The 24,801-nt window shown below is 42.5% G+C and overlaps 1 protein-coding gene across 1 annotated transcript; it reads left to right on the forward strand.

Annotated features, from left to right (window-relative positions):
• The first annotated feature begins 385 nt into the window (after positions 1 to 385).
• On the forward strand, positions 386 to 24,172 carry LOC106580544 (golgin subfamily A member 7-like). The gene is made up of 4 exons (XM_014161732.1): positions 386 to 391; positions 2,993 to 3,119; positions 20,460 to 20,611; positions 24,035 to 24,172. Exons 1-4 carry the CDS (start codon positions 386 to 388, stop codon positions 24,170 to 24,172), a joined length of 423 nt encoding a protein of 140 aa, XP_014017207.1.
• The last annotated feature ends 629 nt before the right edge of the window (positions 24,173 to 24,801 follow it).

Raw genomic sequence — 24,801 nt, forward strand, 5'->3', positions numbered from 1 at the left:
GTTCCACATATTTATTTATTCCATGAAACTAAATGCTGTACACTAAATACAAACTGTGACGCAGAGAGGAAAACACACTACTCAAAAGATAATAACCCACAAAAACAGGTGGGACAAACATCAACTTAAATATGACCTCCAATTAGAGGTAACGAGGATCAGCTGCCTCCAATTGGAGATCAACCCAAACAACACCAACATAGAAATACAAAACTAGAAACTGAACATAGAAATACAAAACAGACAAACACCCCCTGTCACGCCCTGACCTACTCTACCATAGAAAATAACAACTTACTATGGTCAGGACATGACACTACCACATGAAGCTGAAATTTAAAGAGGTTAAGGTAAGGGTTAAAGTTAGGGTTTGGTAAAGGATAAAATGAAGGTAAGGGTAAGGGTAGGGTTAAGACGTCCCAAGGAAACCGGATAGCACGCACTGGTTGGAGAGTATCTGAGAGTGGCTCGGGTGCAGGGCTGTGATGCCCTGGACCAGAACTAGTTGGAAAACGTAGAAAATTCACTCAAACTCTGTTTCATTTTTCCGATCATGCTCACTGTAAATATAAGATTAATAAAATCTATCTATAAATTTGATAGCAAAGGAGATATTCTTGGTTTATTATTCCCACTAAAAAATGTATCAATTTGCTGGCCAGGAACCTTGGGAATTGGACAACTTGTATATGGACACATTAGTAGCAGTACTCAGCTACTAATCACTAAAGATGGAGCATTGTTTGTCTTTGAAATTATTGAATTTTAAATTGTTTTGTATTCAATTGTGTTATCTAACTTGTTCTTGGAGTTATTTTTCTTAATGAATGTGTGAGGCAGATTGCAAGATGAGCTGCTAGCTAGCTGGTTAACCATTTTGACAAATGCAAACGTTAACTAGCTAGCTAGATAGTCAGCTAGTTAATCAACACATTGATAACTTCAATATGCTTCTGTTGTTCTTGAAGTTGAGTTAGCAAATTAAATTAGCAAGTACCACTTTAAATCTTATGAAACAATAATACATTCCCTCATTCCTCTATCTTCTTTTGAGTTTGAAGTTGAAAATGTTTCACCCTAATAACTATTCACGTATTAGCTATAATGCAATGGCAGTGATTCATTGGCCCACCTTGTAGATAATTGTACGGTAGAGAACATAGACAAGTCAGCATATGAGAGTAGATATTTAATTGTGGGTTTGATTGTGTTTGCATACTTTAGCTTATCAAATCTCTTAGGACAGAGTTAAATGCCCCTTATCTAAGCCTGTCTATGCATACTTTACAATAACACTATAGTTAGATAACGTTAGCTAGTTAGTTTTAGTCATGATGAAGGCTGAAGCATTTCATGAGGCTAAGGAGGCTTATATAAAATGAAGCATAGCAGTAGCTTTTGTTTAGCATTTTCTGGTCCTCATTCCTATTTTCTGAATGCTATGTTGAGAATAAAACATATAAGCTGTTGGTGCTTGATTTAAAGTTGTAGTTTTAACCAACCCTTGTGTGTCAAACCTTTACACACACACACACACACGCACACACACACACACGCACACACACACACACACGGAAGCACTTCATAAACTATATTAGCCTATCCTCTTCTCAGGCATGTTAAAGCAAATGGATTTTTCCTTCAGAAAAAAGAACACTGAAATGGCTATAGCTAACTACTCCTACTCTCCCACCAATTAAAACATAATTGCTTGGATAAATCATGATAACCTAGCTAGATAAACATGTCAGATTAGAGTTGACGTTATCTGCTGTCTGAGAAACAGCCAGAGACCTGTGTTAAAACAGCTTGTCAGAGTGATGGATTATCACATAATAGCTGTAGGGCCTAAATCTTAAATGGAAGACAGACAAAGTTAGTTTATGTATTTTGAGGACATTCTATCCATAGCCAAACAAAGTTGCGATGAGCGTAATAGATCATCTAGGCTGTATCCTGTTCCTAATACGTATGCTTCAGTAGTCAAAGACACTGACTTACTGTACGGTTTATGAAGGATCACAAATTATATCCTGTTAGCACAGCACGCTGTAGGTTAATCATGAATCAGAGGCTGTGTCCCAAATGGCACCCCATTCCCTATGTAGTGTAGTGCACAACTTTTACCAGGGCCCATATAGGGCACTATAAAGGGAATAGGGTGCCATTTGGAATGTAAAAAAAAAGCAAGCCATCCCTCCTACTCCACGGCGGTTGATGGTCTCCCAGTCTGGTAGTGGTTTCCATTATAAAACAGGATAGGATTATGAATGGTTAACGTTAGCCGTCCTAATTCATTGTCTTCACTTCATAGATCAGTGTTCCATGTCATTTGATTCCTTGTTCATACTATTGTTTAAGCATAGCCTAGTCTTATTTGTGATGCATAGGATACATATTTTGTTTTCAACTGTGCTCCATTTGTTAACTTTCATTATTTGTCAGTGTTCCTGTGCAAGATAAAACAAGCTTCATATCAGACCGAGTCCACACTGTATTGTAATCTTTGCAACAGGAAACTGTAATCTGTTTTTCATTCTGCCAAAAATGGCAGCCATGTTATTAGATGGCAGCTATGTTATTAAATGGAAGCCATGTTATTTTGTAAACAGAATAAGTTAATCAGTTAATCAGATAAATTAGGCTTATTGATATGGTTGTTGTTCCTGCTACGTCATGCAATAGATGTTAAATAAATTTGACTATTAGGCCTAAATAATTTGTTTGTGGTAGAAATCCAAATTGCCTGGTGTGTACATCTAGGCTGTCAACTATGTGTGCGATCTAGGCCTAAACATGTATTCATTATGTGTTTAATCCTCACTGAGCTCTTCAACTAAAGCAAGTTTTCCCTCTCCTTCCTTCCTTCCTTCCTTCCTTCCTTCCTTCCTTCCTTCCTTCCTTCCTTCCTTCCTTCCTTCCTTCCTTCCTTCCTTCCTTCCTTCCTTCCTTCCTTCCTTCCTTCCTTCCTTCCTTCCTTCCTTCCTTCCAGACTCACAGCTTGCGGGATATGAAGCAGCAGGCGGCTACTGCTGCCAAAGTGTTCATCCAGAGAGACTACACCAGCGGCACTGTCTGCCATTTCCAGAACATGTTCCCTTCTGAACTGGAGAACAGGCTACGCTATAGCACTCTAATAGCACTGTGATCACAATAAATAAGATTGCATGGACAGAGAGAACCAAGGTCCGTATCCAAGCATCTCAGAGTAGAACATTGGTCGTAAGTGCTCAGAATAGCCATTTTACTCCTACTCTTATGAGTAAAAATAAAAGCTATGCATGAAGCCTCTTTAGTCACAAATCCAACCTAGTTGGCGGATATTTAGGAGACCTCATGAGGTTGAGAGTTAACAGCATGTGTCTTGATAATAGAAAAATTCAGTCAGGAAGTCAGTGGTTCCTGCACCACATACAATTGCTTTGGAGTTGTTCAAATAATATGTTGATATTTCTATATGATCAATCCATAAATAATCTAGGGTTACATGCAGCATAATCTCTTGCGCTTTTGACAATTATTTCATATGAGGCTTATTTCACATGATATGTCTAAATACTTTTTTGCCACTAGGCTAATAAATAAACATATTTTCAAATATTTAATGACCTACATCATGTTATTTCATGTTATAATTTTGGAGCACAACATCACGTTGTTAAAAAAAGATGCCTAAATTAGGCATGCCTATAAATTGGTCAATTAAAGGCTTCTAGGGGGCTTACAGTGCATTCGGAAAGTATTCAGACCCCTTGACTTTTTCACATTTTGTTACGTTACAACCTTATTCTAAAATTGATGAAATCGTTTTTTTTTTCCCTCATCAGTGTACACACAATAACCCATAATGACAAAGCTAAAACAGGTTTTTAGAAATGTTTGCAAATGTATATGGATATCACATTTACATAAGTATTCAGACCCTTTACTCTGAAGATCCTCTCAAGCTCTGTCAGGCTGGATGTGGAGCGTCGCTCCACAGCTATTTTCAGATCTCTCCAGAGATGTTCGATTGGATTCAAGTCCGGGCTCTGGCTGGGGCACTCAAGGACATTCTTAGACTTGTCCTGAAGCCACTCCTGCGTTGTCTTGGCTGTGTGATTAGGGTCGTTGTCCTGTTGGAAGGTGAACCTTCGCCCCAGTCTGAGGTCCTGAGCGCTGTGGAGCAGGTTTTCATCAAGGATCTCTCTGTACTTTGTTCTGTTTATCTTTCCCTCGATCCAGACTCGTCACCCTGTCTCTGCCGCTGAAAAACCTCCCCACAGCAGGATGCTGCCACCACCATGCTTCACAGTAGGGATGGTGCCAGGTTTCCTCCAGATGTGACCCTTGGCATTCATGCAAAAGAGTTAAAACTTGGCTTCATCAGACTAGAGAATCTTGTTTCTCATGGTCTGATAGTCCTTTAGGTGTCTTTTGGAAAACTCCAAGCGGGCTGTGATGCGCCTTTTATTGAGGGCTGACTTCCATCTGGCCACTCTACCATAAATGCCTGATTGATGGAGTGCTGGAGAGATGGTTGTCCTTCTGGAAGGTCCTCCCATCTCCACAGAGGAACTCTGTAGCTCTGTCAGAGTGACCATCGGGTTCTTGGTCACCTCCCTGACCAAGGCCCTTCTCCCCCGATTGCTCAGTTTGGCTGAGTCTTGGTGGTTCCAAACTTCTTCCATTTAAGAATGATGGAGGCCACTGTGTTCTTGGGGACCTTCAATGCTGCAGACATTAACCCTAACCCTAACCCTAACCCTAACCCAGATCTGTGCCTCGACACAACCCTGTCTCGGAGCTCTACAGACAATTCCTTCGACCTCATGGCTTGGTGTTTGCTCTGACATGTACTGTCAACTGTGGGCCCTTACTTAGACAGGTGTGTGCCTTTCCAAACCATGTCCAATCAATTGAATTTACCACAGATGGACTCCAATCAACTTGTAAAACATCTCAAGGATGATCAATGGAAACAAGATTCACCTGAGCTTAATTTCGAGCAAAAGGCATGAATTAGCTATTTCAGTTTTTGTTTTAATTAAATGTGCATAAATGTCTAAAAAACTGTTTTTGCTTTGTCATCATGGGGTATTGTGTGTAGATTGATGAGGGGGAAAATATTATTTAATCCATTTTAGAATAAGGCTGTAACGTAACTAAATGTGGAAAAAGGGAAGGGGTCTGAATACTTTCCGAATGCACCGTATACAGTGGACATCTGAAGCGTACTATAAAGTTCACAGCTGGTGATGCCTCATCGCCATTGGTTTTTTCCCCATTTGCAAAAATGTCAATGAGCGTCATCACTAGCTTTCCTTTGCGGTACCTCAAACTGTCGTGATTACCAGCTGAGAAACTTTTATGAGTTGCTTTTACTCCTGGCTCAGAGTGTGTTTGAGCAGTATTTTAACATATCCTTTAACCTACTCTGAGCTGGGAGGTTTTGTAGCCTTAAAACAGGTTTTAACAGGATTCCTTGGACTTTTTTCTGAGATGCTTTGTGGATACGGGCCCTGATCCTAGATCAGCAATCCTACTCTGAGACGCTTGATACATACGGCCCCTGATCTGCTAAGGCTCCTGCTGGTCAGACCCATTTGATCTACAAATCATTTTGAGACATATAACATGTTTATGTCCCGTGTCCAGCTCCTCTGTTCTCCTGCTTTTAGTTAGTGCCCTGTGGGGTTTTGTAGGCTAGGCGCCGAACACGTCAAGAAGTGCCGCTGATGCACTCTTCACTGATCTGGTCTTTATCCTCTGTTGAACTGTCACACTTGAGAGCAGAAACTGGTTTGAAAAGCAGGATTTGGTAATAATCCAGGGAATGGAGTGAAGCAGGTCCATGAGGATAAACACTTCTGCTCTATGCCCACATTAAAGAATGTGCAGCTAGCTAAATGGTTAGAGCAGAGTTCACAGGACAAAAACATATTTTTTTTTGCCATGCATGTGCCACATGAAAAGGGTATCTTTACAACACAGCTTTGTGGCACTTCCCTCTTGATTGGGTGGTCTCTCTTTAGCACACTTTTTTCCCTGTAGGATGCAGTACACATACCACTGCTGAAGAAATACAGCGTGCTACTCCTCAGGGAGTCCATCCACAGCTACAGTGCCTCATCATAAAACCTTTCCAACATTTCTCCCATCCCCTTGCTAGCTGTATATCATAGGAATTGTACTGCCAAACTTTTCAAGTGAGCTTGTAATTTTTTTATACAGTCATATTTATTTCACCAGATTTTCTTTTTTCCTTTTTTTCAGATGTCCAAGTGACAAAATACCAAATGCATAAATTCATAAAATACTTTATTTTATTCAACTTTGGATCCATGTTGGTCTTTTATCTGAAATAGATCATGGGGCAGCACATTTTGTTGATGATTTCCACCTCTATTGAAGAATATTGACTTATTGTTAAATGTTATTTTCTATTCCAAGGTTTAGTACAAGAACATGTCTGGCGAAGCACTAAGCTTTCAGTGTATTTGGCAGGTAGCGAGCCAGACCAGCCAAGGACAATAAAATAAATTGGTAATGCTGTCAAATTTTCTCCACATCCCCTTTCCCTTTCATTTTCCTTATTCACATATCTACAGTAGATCGCTTGACACAAAGTAGGCTAAATAACTTGTTTAAGATGGTATCTATCCTCAGAAACTCCTATCGTAGCACACTCTTATCCTAAAGCCTGTGTGCCATACACTTTTTAATGTTCAAATTACTGCATCCAACGTAATGGAAATATGTTCAGACGAAGGAGAAATGTGGTTTGAATCCCAGCCTTTAGATGGGAAATTAGAGGGAGAACAAAGACTCCTCACGGCGGGCACCAAACATGCCTAAGACAACTGATCTGTTGGCGCTTGTTGTTACATTCCTTGGGCAGTGGGTGCATGGGAACATAACTTGGAGGCTGTTCAGAGGCCCAAAAGGCCTGGCTGCTCTCCTCATCTGGTCTGGTTTGCAGGACACTGCAAGTCCGCTCTCTTATTTCTGTCCCAAATGGCACCCTATTCCCTATATAGTGCACTACTTTTGCCCAGTGACCTATGGGCCCTGGGCAAAAGGAATGCACGATATGGACAAAATATCTAATAGCGGGGAAAAAACTGTTGGGATATTGTGACTATGAATTGCGATTTTTCAAACATTTGTGTGAAAACATGGTAATTCCAGCAGACAAGGTTAAAATAAGTGTCAGGGTAGAGAACATCACTTCTAAAATGAGATCATTTGAATTAATACTTACTGTGCTAAATGAATACAAAACCAAATGAAACAAATATTTTCCATAATTGTTCTACATATGATAATAGGATTAGTACACCTACTTATTAACAAACATAACTTTTTAACATGATCATCTAAATATATAAGCGCAGCATTTGTAACACGTTTCGTCGGAAGGAGTGGACCAAAGCGCAGCGTGGTAAGTGTTCATGATTTTTATTCTCAAAAAACACTCAAACAAAATAACATACGGGAAAAACGAAAGCGCACAGTTCTGTCAGGTACAGATAACAAAACAGAAAACAACTACCCACAAACACAGGTGGGAAAAGGCTGCTTAAGTATGATTCCCAATCAGAGATAACGATAGACAGCTGCCTCTGATTGGGAACCCTACTCGGCCAAAACAAAGAAATAGATAACATAGAATGCCCACCCCACATCACACCCTGACCTAACCAAATAGAGAAATAAAGCCGCTCTCTAAGGTCAGGGTGTGACAGCATTAATTAATAAATTAATAACATCAGTTCCTATTTTACCATTATGAGTTCTTAACTAACCTAAGTAATTTATTCAGGCAGCTATAGGCTGCAAATGCAATAGGTAGCTTATGATTCTGTAATTATGTAGAAGTAGGCATTATCATTATTAGAATATAAATTATAAGCCAAAGTGCCTTAACATGTAACACATACCGATTGCAAGGTGCAGCCTGTGTCCAAAACATTGGAGTCTGGTCCAGTCAGTCAACGCGATGGCCTTTACCACGTTTGCGCTGATATCGTTATGCACCCTTGCTGCTACTTATTCAGATCACAGGCGGCTAAAGCTTCTCATCAATAAAGTGTTCTGTAAAATGAATATAGGGCTCAGTTGTTCTACTGGACCAAATGTCCGTTGTAGTCACGTAATAGTCAACATGTGAGCTCCTTCAACTTCTCCCTTAAATGCATACTTTGGGATTCCCCAGAGTCCAATGAACTCGTGGATACTATTTGTATGTCTCTGTGTCCAGTATGAAGGAAGTCAGAGGTAGTTTCGCGAGCCAATGCTAACTAGCGTTTATGCAATGACATTTACATTTACGTAATTTAGCAGACACTTATCTAGAGCGACTTACAAATTGGTGCATTCACCTTATGATATCCAGTGGAACAACCACTTTACAATAGTACATCTATATCTTTTGGGGGGGGGGGGGGAGTTAGAAGGATTACTTAATCCTATCCCAGGTAGTCCTTAAAGAGGTGGGGTTTCAGGTGTCTCCGGAAGGTGGTGATTGACTCCGCTGTCCTGGCGTCGTGAGGGAGCTTGTTCCACCATTGGGGTGCCAGAGCAGCGAACAGTTTTGACTGGGCTGAGCGGGAACTGTGCTTCCTCAGAGGTAGGGAGGCGAGCAGGCCAGAGGTGGATGAACGCAGTGCCCTTCATTGGGTGTAGGGACTGATCAGAGCCTGAAGGTACGGAGGTGCCGTTCCGCTCACAGCTCCATAGGCAAGCACCATGGTCTTGTAGCAGATGCGAGCTTCAACTGGAAGCCAGTGGAGTGTGCGGTGGAGCGGGGTGACCTGAGAGAACTTGGGAAGGTTGAACACCAGACGGGCTGCGGCGTTCTGGATGAGTTGTAGGGGTTTAATGGCACAGGCAGGGAGCCCCGCCAACAGCGAGTTGCAGTAATCCAGACGGGAGATGACAAGTGCCTGGATTAGGACCTGCGCCGCTTCCTATGTGAGGCAGGGTCGTACTCTGCGAATGTTGTAGAGCATGAACCTACAGGATCGGGTCACCGCCTTGATGTTAGCGGAGAACGACAGGGTGTTGTCCAGGGTCACGCCAAGGCTCTTAGCACTCTGGGAGGAGGACACAATGGAGTTGTCAACCGTGATGGCGAGATCATGGAACGGGCAGTCCTTCCCCGGGAGGAAGAGCAGCTCCATCTTGCCGAGGTTCAGCTCGAGGTGGTGATCCGTCATCCTCACTGATATGTCTGCCAGACATGCAGAGATGCGATTCACCACCTGGTTATCAGAAGGGGGAAAGGAGAAGATTAATTGTGTGTCGTCTGCGTAGCAATGATAGGAGAGACCATGTGAGGATATGACAGCGCCAAGTGACTCGGTGCACAGCGAGAATAGGAGAGGGCCTAGAACTGAGCCCTGGGGGACACCAGTGGTGAGAGCACATGGTGCGGAGACGGATTCTCGCCACGCCACCTGGTAGGAACGACCTGTCAGGTAGGACACAATCCAAGAGTGAGCCGCGCCGGAGATGCCCAACTCGGAGAGGGTGGAGAGGAGGATCTGATGGTTCACAGTATCAAAGGCAGCAGATAGGTCTAGAAGGATGAGAGCAGAGGAGAGAGAGTCAGCTTTAGCAGTGCGGAGAGCCTCCGTGACACAGAGAAGAGCAGTCTCAGTTGAATGACCAGTCTTGAAACCTGACTGATTTGGATCAAGAAGGTAATTCTGAGAGAGATAGCAAGAGAGCTGGCCAAGGACGGCACGCTCAAGAGTTTTGGAGAGAAAAGAAAGAAGGGATACTGGTCTGTAGTTGTTGACATCAGAGGGATCGAGTGTAGGTTTTTTGAGAAGGGGTGCAACTCTCGCTCTCTTGAAGATGGAAGGGACGTAGCCAGCGGTCAAGGATGAGTTGATGAGCGAGGTGAGGTAAGGGAGAAGGTCTCCGGAAATGGTCTGGAGAAGAGAGGAGGGGATAGGGTCATGCGGGCAGGTTGTTGGGCGGCCGGCCGTCACAAGTCGCAAGATTCCATCTGGAGAGAGAGGGGAGAAAGAGGTTAAAGCATAGGGTAAGGCAATGTGAGCAGGACCAGCGGTGTCGTTTGACTTAACAAACGAGGATCGGATGTCGTCAACCTTCTTTTCAAAATGGTTGACAAAGTCATCCGCAGAGAGGGAGGAGGGGGCGGGGGGGAGGAGGATTCAGGAGGGAGGAGACGGTGGCAAAGAGCTTCCTAGGGTTAGAGGCAGATGCTTGGAATTTAGAGTGGTAGAAAGTGGCTTTAGCAGCAGAAACAGAGGAAGAAAATGTGGAGAGGAGGGAGTGAAAAGATGTCAGGTCCGCAGGGTATGCCCATACACTTCCAGTCCTTGTGCAAGTGATAGTTAGCAATTGCTCTCGCGCTAGTAAGCAACTTCCTTCAAACTGCACACAGAGACATAAAAATGGTATCCACGACTTCATCTGACTCTGGGGAAGTAGATAAAGGGCATCCTTGCCAAAATCCCTAAGTATTCTTCTGATTTGGTTATACAGTGTTGGGATGGCGACTTGGGGAGAAATGTGTATCTCCTGTCTAGCTTGTTAATTGTTATCCGGGTCATTGGGACGTCCCTACCCTAAAACCTAAACATTACATTTTTAACTCAGTATTACTATTATTTTATTATAAAATTGTCACATGCTTCATAAACAATAGGTGTAGACTAACAGTGAAATGCCAACAACGCAAAGAGAAAAATACAGAAATAATTGAAAAAGAATAACACGAGGAATAAATACACAATGAGTAATGATAACTTAGCTACTGTATATACATGGGGTAAGTACCGAATTGATGTGCAGGGGTACGAGGTAATTGAAGTAGATATGTACATATAGGTACAATAGGGATAAAGTGATAGGCAGCAGGATAGATAATAAAAAGTAACAGCAGTTAGTGCAAAAATGTCAATGCAGATAGTCCGGGTAGCTATTTGGTTAACTATTTAACTGAATATTTAGCAGTCTGAAGTCTTTCACCATTTTAGGGCTTTCCTCTGAAACCACCTGGTATAGAGGTCCGGGATGGCAGGGAGCTCGGCTCCAGTAATGTACGGGGCCATCCGTACTACCCTCTGTAGCGCCTTGCAGTCTGATACCAAGCAGTATGGCAACTGCTCGGCCTCCGACCGCAAGGGACTACAGAGAGTAGTGCTTACGGCCCAGTACATCACTGGGGCCAAGCTTCTTGCCATCCAGGACCTCTATACCAGGCGGTGTCAGAGGAAGGCTCTAAAAATGGTCAAATACTCCAGCCACCCTAGTCATAGACTGTTCTCTCTGTTACCGCACGGCAAGCGGTACCGGAGCGCCAAGTCTAGGTCCAAGAGGCTTCTAAATACACTGAGGGAAAAAAGTATTTGATCCCCTGCTGATTTTGTATGTTTGCCCACTGACAAAGAAATGTTCAGTCTATAATTTTAATGGTAGGTTTATTTGAACAGTGAGAGACAGAATAACAACAAAAAAATCCAGAAAAATGCAAAGTTTTATAAAATTATTTCCATTTTAATGAGGGAAATAAGTATTTGACCCCTCTGCAAAACATGACAGTACTTGGTGGCAAAACCCTTGTTGGCAATCACAGAGGTCAGACGTTTCTTGTAGTTGGCCACCGTGTTTGCACACATCTCAGGAAGGATTTTGTCCCACTCCTCTTTGCAGATCTTCTCCAAGTCATTAAGGTTTCGAGGCTGACGTTTGGCAACTCGAACCTTCAACTCCCTCCACAGATTTTCTATGGATTAAGGTCTGGAGACTGGCTAGGCCACTCCAGGACCTTAATGTGCTTCTTCTTGAGCCACTCCTTTGTTGCCTTGGCCGTGTTTTTTGGGTCATTGTCATGCTGGAATACCCATCCACGACCCATTTTCAATGCCCTGGCTGAGGGAAGGAGGTTCTCACCCTAGATTTGACGGTACATGGCCCCGTCCATCGTCCCTTTGATGCGGTGAAGTTGTCCTGTCCCCTTAGCAGAAAAACACCCCCAAAGCATAATGTTTCCACCTCCATGTTTGACGGTGGGGATGGTGTTCTTGGGGTCATAGGCAGCATTCCTCCTCCTCCAAACACAGCGAGTTGAGTTGATGCCAAAGAGCTCCATTTTGGTCTCATCTGACCACAACACTTTCAACCAGTTGTCCTCTGAATCATTCAGATGTTCATTGGCAAACTTCAGATGGGCATGTATATGTGCTTTCTTGAGCAGGGGGACCTTGCGGGCGCTGCAGGATTTCAGTCCTTCACGGGGTAGTGTGTTATCAATTATTTTCTTGGTGACTATGGTCCCAGCTGCCTTGAGATCATTGACACGATCCTATAGTTCTGGGCTGATTACTCACCGTTCTCATCATCATTGCAACTCCACGAGGTGAGATCTTGCATGGAGCCCCAGGCCGAGGGATATTGAAAGATATTTTGTGTTTCTTCCATTTGCGAATAATCGCACCAACTGTTGTCACCTTCTCACCAAGCTGCTTGGCGATGGTCTTGTAGCCCATTCCAGCCTTGTGTAGGTCTACAATCTTGTCCCTGACATCCTTGAAGAGGTCTTTGGTCTTGGCCATGGTGGAGAGTTTGGAATCTGATTGATTGCTTCTGTGGACAGGTGTCTTTTATACAGGTAACAAGCTGAGATTAGGAGCACTCCCTTTAAGAGTGTGCTCCTAATCTTAGCTTGTTACCTGTATAAAAGACACCTGGGAGCCAGAAATCTTTCTGATTGAGAGGGGGTCAAATACTTATTTCCCTCATTAAAATGCAAATCAATTCATAACATTTTTGACATGCGTTTTTCTAGATTTTATTGTTGTTATTCTGTCGCTCACTGTTCAAATAAACCTACCATTAAAATTATAGACTGATAATTTCTTTGTCAGTGGGCAAACATACAAAATCAGCAGGGGATCAAATACTTTTTTCCCTCACTGTAGCTTCTACCCCCAAGCTATAAGACTCCTGAACAGCTAATCAAATGGCTACCCAGACTATTTGCATTGCCCCCCCCCCCCCCCAACCACCCTTCTATGCTGCTGCTACTCTCTGTTAGCAAATATGCATTGTCACTTTAATAACTATGCCAACATGTACATATTACCTCAATTACCTCAACACCGGTGCCCCCGTACATTAACTCTGTACCGGTCCCCCCTGTATATAGCCCCGCTATTGTTATTTACTGCTGCTCTTTAATAATTTGTTATTCTTATCTCTTACTTTTTTTGTTAGTATTTTCTTAAAACAGCATTGTTGGTTAAGGGCTTGTAAGTAAGCATTTCACTGTAAGGTCTACACCTGTCTTATTCGGTGCATGTGACAAATACAATTCGATTTGATTTGATGCAGCCATTTAAGATGCTCTCAATGGTGCAGCTGTATAACTTTTTGAGGATCTGAGGGCCCATGACAAATCTTTTCAGCCTCCTGAGGGGGAAGAGGGGTCGTCGTGCCTTCTACATGACTGTGTTGGTGTGTGTGCACCATGATAAATCCTTAGTGATGTAGACACCTAGGAACTTTGACCTGCTCCACTACAGCCCCGTGGATGTGGATGAGGGAGTGCTTGTCCCTCCACTTCCTGTAGTCCATGATCATCTCCTTTGTCTTGCTGAAATTGAGGGGTAAGTTGTTGTTCTGGCACCACATTGCCAGGTCACTGATCACCTCCCAATTGACTGTCTCATCGTTGTCTGTGATCAGGCCAACTACCATCGTGTCATCAGCAAACTTAATGATGGTGTTGGAGTTGTCTGCAGAAACGCAGTCGTGGGTGAACAGTGAGTACAGGAGGGGACTAAGCACACACTCCTGAGGGGCCTCGGTGTTGAGGATCAGTATGGCGGATTTGTTGTTGTCTACCCTTACCACCAGGGGGTGGCCTGTCAGGAAGTCCAGGATCCAGTTGCAGAGGGAGGTGTTCAGTCCCAGGTTCCTGAGCTAAGCGATGAGCTTGGAGGCCACTATGGTGTTGAACAATGAACAGCATTCTCACATAGGTGTTCCTCTTGTCCAGGTGGGAGAGGGCAGTGTGGCGAGCATTAGAGATTGTGTCATATGTGGATCTGTTGGGGCTGAATTCTAATTGGGATGGCTCTGGGATGATGGTGTTGATGTGAGCCATGACCTTTCCAAGCATTTCATGGCTACAGATCTGAGTGCTACAGGGTGATAGTCATTTAGACAGGTTACCTTGGCGTTCTTGAGCACAAAGACTATGGTGGTCTGCGGTCTTGTGAATGTTAACCCTTTTTAGGCCTTAATTACATCGGCTACGAGGAATGAGATCAAACAATCATCCGGAACAGCTGGTGCTCTCATGCATGGTTCAGTGTTGCTTTCCTCGAAGCGAGCATAGAAGGCATTTAGCTCGTTTGGTAGGCTCACATCACTGGGAAGCTTGCGGCTGGGTTTCGTTTTGTAATCTATGAAAGTTTGCACGCCCTGCCACATCCGTTGAGCATCAGACCAGGCATAGTAGGATTCAATCTTAGTCCTGTTTTGACTTTTCGATGGATTGTTGGAGGTTGTAGTGGGATTTCTTATAAGTGTCCGGATTAGTGTCCCCCTACCTTGAAAGCAGCAGCTCTAGCCTTTAGCTCAGTGTGGATGTTGCCTATAATCCATGGCTTCTGGTTGGGATATGTACGTACTGTCACCGTGGGGACGATGCAATGCATTTATTAATGAAGCTGGTGACTGATGTGTTAAACTCCTCAATGCTATCAGATGAATCACGGAACATATTCCAATCCTCTAGCAAAACAATCCTGTAGCTTAGCATTGGCTTCATTAGATCACTTCTGTGTTGAGCATCACTGTACTTCCTGTTTGAGTTTTGCTTGTAAGCAAAAATTGGGATGATAGAGTTCTGGTCAGATTTGCTAAATGGAGGGCGAGGGAGAGCTTTGTATGAGTATTTGTGTGTGGAGTAATGGTGATCTAGAGTTTTGTCGCCTCCTAAAACAGATTTCAGTTTCCCTACTTTAAAATCACTGGCCACTAGGAGCGTTATCAAGGATAATGCTCTTGATAAATAGTATGGTCTGCAGCTTATCATGTGGCATTCCAAAACCTCAATACTTCCTTTTAACATTAGAGATCGCGCACCAGCTGATAACAAAGAGACCACAAACCACCCCCTTAACCTTACCCGAAGCTGCCATTTGGTCTTGACGGGCCTGGTCCGGAGCTGGCCCAGAGCTTCCGACTCGCTTCCGACACCAACACAGTCCAGAAGCTGTTTTTTTGGTTATAGGAAATGAGGGTGGAAATATTTTGTAAAACAAAAGTTAAGATCAGCGTAAAAAAAAGACACAAAATGGCCAGGAGCCCATAAGACGGCAGCTATCCACTGCAGCGCCATCTTCATCGCGTTACAACATTTTTACGTTTGACGTCAATGTCGTAGTTGTACATTTTCGGTGAAAATCACTACAATAAATGTTCTTTAGCTGTCACCCTGGCCTGATGTTGGCTACACTATTTAGAAAATGCCCTTTCCTTAGTGCTGCCAGTGGGAGCAAAGGACACTGTCCAGTGTTGTAGTGTTGTTGGCTTGCAGCGCAAACTCTCCCCATTGAGCAGTGTAGACTGTATCACGGTGACAACAGATGGTTACTACCAATATTACAAGTTATTTTTCGTGAAGGCTGCTTTCCTACTAAAAATAAAATCAAGTGGGATGGAACAATTTGGAGATGGTGACCAAATCCAGATGGTGATCAATACTATAAGTTATTTCTCCCTCATCATAAAATAAACATCACATTCTGGTGCAAGTTTCAATGAGCACCATGCAGTTGCCAGCTAGCCAGCATAAACTAGCTGGAAAGGGCAGCAAGGGCTTATCAGGACCGAATCCATTTGTTTCTACACTCGCCTGCAGGCATGTCCGTATAGCCTCTCCCCACCAGCATCTAACTGCGGGCTCTAAGCAGGGATGCTTGTGATTGACCAGCATGTGCATGCTATGCAAAGAATGAGAGAGCTTGCTTGTGATTGGTCTGCATCCTCTGTGCATGTACAGAGTGAATGAACAGAGTCTAGCACATCTCATTGGAGGAGGTACTGTATAGTTTTTGTTGTATTTTCATTTATCAGACACTCTTATCCTGAGTGATTTACAGTAGTGAGCACATAGATTTTCATATTTTTCACACTGGTCCCCTGTGGGAATCAAACCCACAAACCTGGCATTGCAAGTGCCATGGTCTACCATCTGAGCCACATTGGACCCTGGTATAAATTTAAAATAGCCCCCTTTTTTAAATTGTCACCTAAAATGACATACCCAAATCTAACTGCCTGTAGCTCAGGCCCTGAAGCAAGGGTATGCATATTCTTGATATCATTTGAAAGGAAACACTTTGACATTTGTGGAAATGTGAACTGAATGTAGGAGAATATAACACAATAGATTTGGTAGAAGAAAATACAAAGAAAAAAACAATATTTTTTTTCTACCACCGTCTTTGAAATGCAACAGGTCCCAACTCTAGCCATCACTCTGGTTGTAAGTCCGATGGTGTCCACAAGATGGCAGCAGTGTATGTGCAAAGTGTCAGACGGATAACTTGAAGTAGGAGCAAACTACATGACATTTAGTGTGAAGTCACCCAGGTACATTTGGGCAAATCGTGAAGGAGATATTTACATTCACATTACATTTTTCTGCAAGAATATCATCAAATCTGTATACTTGGACTGATTTAGCTTTCCAGTATTAGTAGCCATATTATAAGTTCAACATTTGCAAAACACCCAGTTTTCATAACTTCATAACTCTGCATATTCTTATAATTTTTGTCCAAAAGGAAACGGCTTGCTGTCGCACAAGGTTAGCAGCAACATTTTGCAACAGATACGGGGTTCCCGTAAAGCCCAGCTCTTGGCTATCTAGCTATCGTTATTTGACCCCGATTGGTGCTTATTTGACAAAGTTACAGTCAATCAAGTGAAGACCGCCCGCGTCATCGGCGTGCTATGAAGGCGTCGCTCTCTGACCAAATGTGGTGTCCTATCGGATATACTACACTCCTAATGATATAGTGAAGTCTGGTTACGTTCTAGGATCTCTGAGAAATAAATACGAACGTTATTTGACTGGTTGAAACAACGTTTAGGGTTAGATTTTCACAGATTATTTTCTTTGCAAATTGAATAAGTGGTAATACAAAATCGATCGTGCATGCTATATGGACCTTTTTAGGATATGAAAAAGGATTTTATCTAACAAAACGAGTCTTAATGTTATCTCTGGGACTCTTTCACCTTCAGAGGTGAATTAATTTGTCACGGCTATCACTGTAGCAGGAAGGGTCAGAGTCAAGGGCAGGAGACGGAGGTCCAAAAACACAGATATTTATTAACACAGTTTGGAAAAATAGGCCACCGCAATACTGGGTACGCCTAAACACCCGACAGGAGCACAGCTCCAAAACAATAAAGAGAACGGGGCGCAGCCCGGCAATAATAATAGACAGCTCCACAGAACGCTGAACTAACATGCAGCGTCAAAATACGAACAGCCCTTCGAAATGACACAAAACAATCGAATACCGTACGAATACCTGAACAAAAAGGACAAACTAAATCCCCCCCCCCCCCCCACACACACTAATTACAAACAAGGAACAGGTGCAGACCTAGACAGACAAAACCAAACACAGAAACATAGATCGGTGGCAGCTAGTAGGCCGGCGACGACGAGCGCCGAGCGCCGCCCGACCGGGGAGGGGCGTCACCTTCTATGGATACTGTGACATTATTGTTGTTAGGAGCCCTCCTCTCCGCATGGCATTTGTTTGCATTAATAGCTACTGTAAATTGGACAGTGCAGGTACATTAACAAGAATTTAAGCTTTCAGCTGATATGAGACACTTATATGTACTGACATTTGTTTTTTCTCTAAAATCTGCGATCGTGACAAACGGAGCTGCATGATTTACAACTGTCCCATTGATGGAACGCCTATCCCTAATTAACAGGGATAGGCGTGTGTCAAAAAAATGAGAAAATCGCAGCCTCTTGCGAAATGGCTATTGCACATGTCAATATAGCAATTTCGATCTGAATTCTATTAATCCTTTAGCCCTAGTGCACAATATAGGTGATAGGGTGCTATTTGGGACGCAAGCTCAGTCTCTTCAATGGGCTTGCTCAGGAGACCAGATTGGAGACTCGCACCGACAGTCTTCACTACTTCCAGTGGTCCAACACCCCTTGGCCTAACCTGGCATGATGAGTTAATGTTAGCCACCCCTTATTTCCACTCTGTACGTAATTAGGGAGTGTGATTGCTTGAACTCTGTCAGAGCCACATTGCATCTCTCATATCAGCAACACCTATCATCACTGGTTTGATGGAAACCTTGGGAAAGGTTTTTTTTACTATGCTAGTCTGCCAGTAGATAAGGAGAGATTCCTCACTAGAGGTTTTGGTGTGTCCTGCAGGGGTATGAAGTGAAAACATGTGGTGAGCACAAGGCCAAGGCATCCTAATTATTTTGGGAGGCTTGGCCAATAGTGTAGAGGGATTGCAGCATTCTCTGATTCAATAGATTCTGGGAATCAAGCCACTTATTTATCCCAAGGATGAAAATAATGGAAAAATTGTACTTGCCATTTGTTAGATAACTAAAACTCCATTTCATTATTTAAAATAAAAAAAATCATAACTTGGTTACTAGCTTGATTGCCTTCCCTTAGAGCTCACCATATGTATCATCTTCAAGGGTACAGACTTTGATTTAACATGGGTTGGGTTACTTCCCAAATGGCTCCCTATACAGTGCCTTCGAAAAGTAGACCCCTTGACTTTTTCCACATTTTGTTACGTTACAGCCTTATTCTAAAATGGATTAAATAAATTTTTTCCTCATCAACTACACAGAATACCTCATAATCACAAAGCAAAAACAGTTTTTTAGATATTGTTTTAAATGTAGAAATTTGCAACTGTATTAACAAGAAAAAACAGAAATACCTTATTTACATAGTATTCAAACCCTTTGCTATGAGACTCGAAATTGAGATCAGGTGATCCTGTTTCCATTGAGATGTTTCTACAACTTGATTGGAGTCCACCTGAGGTAAATTCAATCGATTGGAAAGGATTTGGAAAGGCACACACCTGTCTATATAAGGTCCCAGAGTTGACAGTGCATGTCAGAGCAAAAACCAAGCCATGAGGTCAAAGGAATTGCCTGTAGAGCTCCGAGACAGGATTGTGTCGAGGCACAGATCTGGGGAAGGGTACTAAAAACTTTCTGCAGCATTGAAGGTTCTCCAAGAACACAGTGGCCTCCATTCTTAAAAGGAAGAAGTTTGGAATCGCCAATACTCTTCCTAGAGCTGGCCTCCCTGCCAAACTGAGCAATCGGGGGAGAAGGGACTTGGTCAGGGAGGTGACCAAGAACATGATGGTCACTCTGATAGAGCTCCAGAGTTCCTCTGTGGAGATGGGAGTCCCTTCCAGAAGGACAACTATCCCTGCAGCACTCCATCAATCAGGCCTTTATGGTAGAGTGGCCAGACGGAAGTCACTCCTCAGTAAAAGGCACATGACAGCCCGCTTGGAGTTTGCCAAAAGGCACCTAAAGACTCTCAGACCATGAGAAACAAGATTCTCTGGTCTGATGAAACTAAGATTCAACTCTTTGCTCTGAATGCCAAGTAGCACGTCAGGAGGAAACCTGGCACCATCCCTACTGTGAAGCATGGTGGTAGCAGCATCATGCTGTGGAGATGTTTTTCAGAGGCAGGGACTGGGAGACTAGTCAGGATCGAGGGAAAGATGAACGGAGCAAAGTACAGAGATCCTTGTTGAAAACCTGCTCCAGAGTGCTCAGAACCTCAGACTGGGGTGAAGGTTCACCTTCCAACAGGACCATGACCCTTAGCACACAGCCAAGACAATGCAGGAGTGGCTTCGGGACAAGTCTCTGAAAGTCCTTGAGTGGCCGGCCATAGCCCGGACTTGAACCCGATCGAACATCTCTGGAGAGACCTGAAAATAGCTGTGCAGTGACACTCCCCATCCAACCTAACAGAGCTTGAGAGGCTCTGCAGAGAAAAATGGGAGAAGCTCCCCAAACACAGGTGCGCCAAGCTTGTAGCATCATACCCAAGAAGACTCGAGGCTCTAATCACTGCCAAAGTTGCTTCCACAAAGTACTGAATAAAGGGTCTGAATATTTACGTAAATATACTGTTTCCTTCTCTTTTTTTTGCAAAAATGTCTAAAAACCTGTTTTTACTTTGTCGGTATGGCGTATTGTGTGTAGGTTGATGAGGGGGAAAAAACTCTAATACATTTTACAATAAGGCTGTAACGTAACAAAAGGTACAGTACAGTGCACTACTAACTACTAGCTGGTCAAAAGTAGTGCACTACATTATGGATAGGGTGCTATTTGAGAAACAACTTTTTTTCAATTGTGGTTGGTGTTTCAGATTGATAAGCAGCAGTTTGATGAGACTGTGAGGACATTGAACAACCTGTATGCTGTGGCAGAGATGCTGGGAGGCTCGTCGTATCTGGAGGGCTGTCTGGCCTGCCTCACAGCTTACACCATCTTCCTCTGTATGGAGACACAGTACAAGAAGGTGGGAGACCCTCAACCATCCACACAACTTGGGTTTCCAGATATCGAGATTGGAAGTACAAAAAAAAAGTATGAATGTATGTAAGATTTGTAAGTCGGTGTGGATAAGAGTGTCAGCTAAATGACAACAACAACAAAAATATTCCATGAATCAGAAGGGAATGAGAAGGAAACGTGGAATCCTTCAAGGATTTCTGGAAAACCTGGGAATTTTGAGACACAAAACAGAATCCTGCATGCAACTTAATGTATGCTGACTACAAAGCTCCACCAAGTAGAGCCAATGTACTTTAAAAAATGCTTTGAAGTTATCAAATTTAGATTGAGGACAAACAGATTTAATAGATTTTATGCTAATCAGCAGCCCTATTTTGGAGTTGGAAAGAAAGGCCCCCTCATAGAATTGCTTGAAATTAAAGGGTATTTTGTTCCCACACTGAAGGTCTTTATTGCTGTCATGTAATCCGTCAAGATATTTGATCAATGGTTTTATCTTCATGTTGCAATTTAGTAAGTCTGAATTAGGAGTGAGGAACCCAAACCAGTACAGTGAAGGGAAATGAGATGTGAGGCATTGATATTAATATAATCACCTTTATGATGTACAGTCAGTTAAAATGGCAGCGAGCAGCACAGCTCTAACAGTAGAGCCCATACAAGCAGATATAGACAATCTGATTTTAAATGTGATTTAAAAATGTACCTCTTTAGTAATTTAGCAGACGCTCTTATCCAGAGCGACTTACATAATACTATTACTACACAAATGCCTTTCTCAGATCCAGCTCTACCGGGTGGCACAGACAACCATATAGGATTTGATTTATTTCTGTGATCCATTGATTCGGACTCCTCGTGGGAGTCATAAAGGGGCTTACATGTTAATGTCATCCTACCTGGAAATAATGTGGAGACTTGGTCATGTGCCTAAAGGAAATCCTAGTGGGAAAATAGATCATTGTAATTTAGGAGGATAAATGCTATTCCTCTTGGCCAGTCCTACGCATGTAACAGGACCCCAATAAGAGATATGGGTTATATCCCAATAATCTCTCCATCCTCCTGAAGTGTGCATTCGTTTACTACACCCAACAAATGTAAAAGTTTTAGATTGGTGTAATGAAAGTGCGTGCCTGCCTGCCCCTGTACCTGTTTCGATGGGGCCTGCTGCCCCACGAGGTCTTCTCCTCGCCGACCCTCTAGTGAGCCACTCTCTCTCTCTTTTCCCGGGGGAATAAAATGCTCCGGGAGAAAACAAAGTATTTTGATTGTATAACAACGGTTGGAGAGAGGAGGTTCTCAGATTCCTGTAGGTACCTCTAAATTTTGAGGTCAGTAGCAGAAATTTTACAAAGAAGATATTTGATATGGCTTTGAGATACACGAGCGCATGAAATACACATTGGCCATTGCATTGTGCAGTAGGATACAACTTCAACATTTTTTTTGGAACATTACATGTAATACATGGCTACTAGCAGTGGGTATTACATTTAGAGTTAGTGATCTAGCTAATGTGTTTGAAGTTTCCACTTTCTCAGGTGGTGAATTAGCCCCAAATAAATTGGCCTATGATATTAGATCACATAAAGATGCAGGCAAATTCATCTCTATTAAAAATAGTTTTTAAAATTGGAAAATTCTAGAGCCCTATTTTAACAGTAAAATACAACAATACCTTATTTATTAAATACCATCTCGGTAGTCTATTACACTGTTTAATAAAGCACAATGAATGACTTTATAAGACTATAGTAATAATATACCATTTAGCAGATGCTTTTATCCAAAGCGACTCAGTCATTGCGTGCCTACATTTTATGTTTGGATGGTCCCAGGAATCTAACCCACTATCCTGGCATTGCAAGCACCGTGCTCTACCAACTGAGCTACTGATTGTTTCTATTGTGACACCGCATAAATTTTTTGGTGCAACCAAATCATGGGCTGGTGCCACCAAGTGAAAAACCAGGTGAAAATGTTAGTTTGGAACCCTGGGCTAGCTAGAGGGAATGTCCATATGCCAGTCATTTTCTTTCAAATCCATGAAGTGAACAAGTGCACACTTTGGGAGTACGGTGAGATTATTAGGAAGCAACCCGTGGGCTCTCGTATATTGGTGAAATATTGTTATGTATGACCCAGCATTAAGACTCCTTTATGACCTATCAGATAGCTGGTTGCATAGGCCTACAGAGTACAGCCTACATCCCAAAAAAGCCCAATAAGGCTCATGATATTAGAGACTGTATCGTCCCCTGATGAAAATAAAGTGTCAGGGACTTTGTGAAATTGTCCATCACTGTTTTCATAGACGGAAAAGGAGTTGTAATGGAGAGCATCTATGCGGCTTGGGTGTAAATCGACATTTGACAAAGTTTGAATGATTTATATGAATCTGGTACCATAGAAAAGTTATAGTACGCTATGTACAGGAATAAGTGTGTCTGTCACGTCCTGACCAGTAAAGGGGTCATTTTGTTATTGTAGTATGGTCAGGACGTGGCAGGGGTGTGTTTGTTTTGTGTTGTTGGGATTTTTGGGTACTGTTCTATGTCATGTATTTCTATGTTTGTATTTCTAGTTCTATTTCTATGTTCAGGGTTTTGGTTTGGCCTTCAATTGGAGGCAGCTGTTCTTCGTTCCCTCTAATTGGAGGCCATATTTAAGTAGGAGTTTTCAGCTTGTGTTTTGTTGGTGGTTGTTTCCATGTATAGTCATTGTACCTTACAGGACTGTTTTTCGTCGTTGTTTTGTTTCAGTGTTTTGTATCCTCTTAATAAATAAGAAGATGAGCATTCACATACCCGCTGCATTTTGGCCCACTCAATACACCGTTTGTGACAGTGTCATTGGTGTTCCAATCTCATCTGGATTTCTATTCGACCAGACAGGTTTGATATGGGATGATTTGAACCATTGGCTTGATTTTATATTTTATGAGGACTCATAAAGATTGAAGTCAAGATGAATGATTTGAAATGACTTCTCAACTGAGCACACCCAAAAGATGAACTACAGTAAATTTGACAAAATGTACATCATAAGTTGATTATTATTATGTATTTTTTTTATTTTAGCTAACACTAACCCTTTTCCTAACCTTAACTTGATTCTCCTAACCTGCTATGTTATTTATCCTAACCTGCTGCGTAAGTTCTCCTAAACCTGCTCCAAAAAGTAAAGTCTCACAAAAGCTTGATACAGTACCTTCTAGCCATGACCCTCCTTCCAGTCCACTTAGAACATGAGGGGAAGAGGTCAAGGTTGAGAGAGACACAAGTCTACTCTCCTTATTGGTGAAAGGAAATTCTCCAGCTTGAAAGTAAAGTTGGCAATCTTCCAACATGAAATAATTGAACTTAAACTATGTATAGCAAGGAGAGTTGTAAAATGTAAAATGTTTTATTTTTTCCTTTTTCAGCTTTTGAAGAAGATTTCCAAGTTCATCCAGGAGCAGAATGATAAGATCTATGCTCCACAAGGTCTTCTCCTCATCGACCCTAATGAGAGATGCCTCAGAGGTGTATCCTTCTACACCAAGCAGTTTTATAGACATTAAAGCAACATGTCTATTTTTGAAAGGAGACTCAGACTCAGTGTCCCAAATGTCACCCTACTGTATTAAGGCTACTACTTTGTAAGGTAGTGCACTATATAGGAAATGGTGACATTTGGGATGCAGTCTCAATACGTACTAGGGACACAGGGTAAACCAGTTACTCTTAGCCAATAGCACTTAGAAAAACCTCTATTTAGAATTAGTATTCTGCTTTTTTTCAGTACCCACAGCAAACTCGGCCATTTGAAGGCATTTGAAAACGCCTTCAATGCGTTTTTTAAGCCTTCATTAAGTCTGTCAAATGGTTTACCTTGCAGATGTAAACACAGAAATACAAGCTGCTTGTATTACAATAACAGCACAATGAGTTGTGTGATGCTGTCACGTCCTGACCCTAGTAAGATGTCATTGTCTATAGTAGAGTAGGTCAGGGCGTGACAGGGGGTGTTTTTGGGTTGTTCTATGTTTAAGTTCTAGTTTTTCTGTTTCTATGTTGGGATTATTTGGGTTGATCTCTAATTGGAGGCAGCTGATCCTCGTTGCCTCTGATTAGAGTTCATATTTAAGTAGGGGTTTTTCTTCCTGGGTTTTGTGGGTAGTTGTTTTATGTTTAGTGTATGTCACCTGAC

Source organism: Salmo salar, chromosome 20, assembly GCF_965601325.2.
Source record: "Salmo salar chromosome 20, fSalSal1, whole genome shotgun sequence".
Classification (NCBI taxonomy): Eukaryota; Metazoa; Chordata; class Actinopteri; order Salmoniformes; family Salmonidae; genus Salmo; species Salmo salar.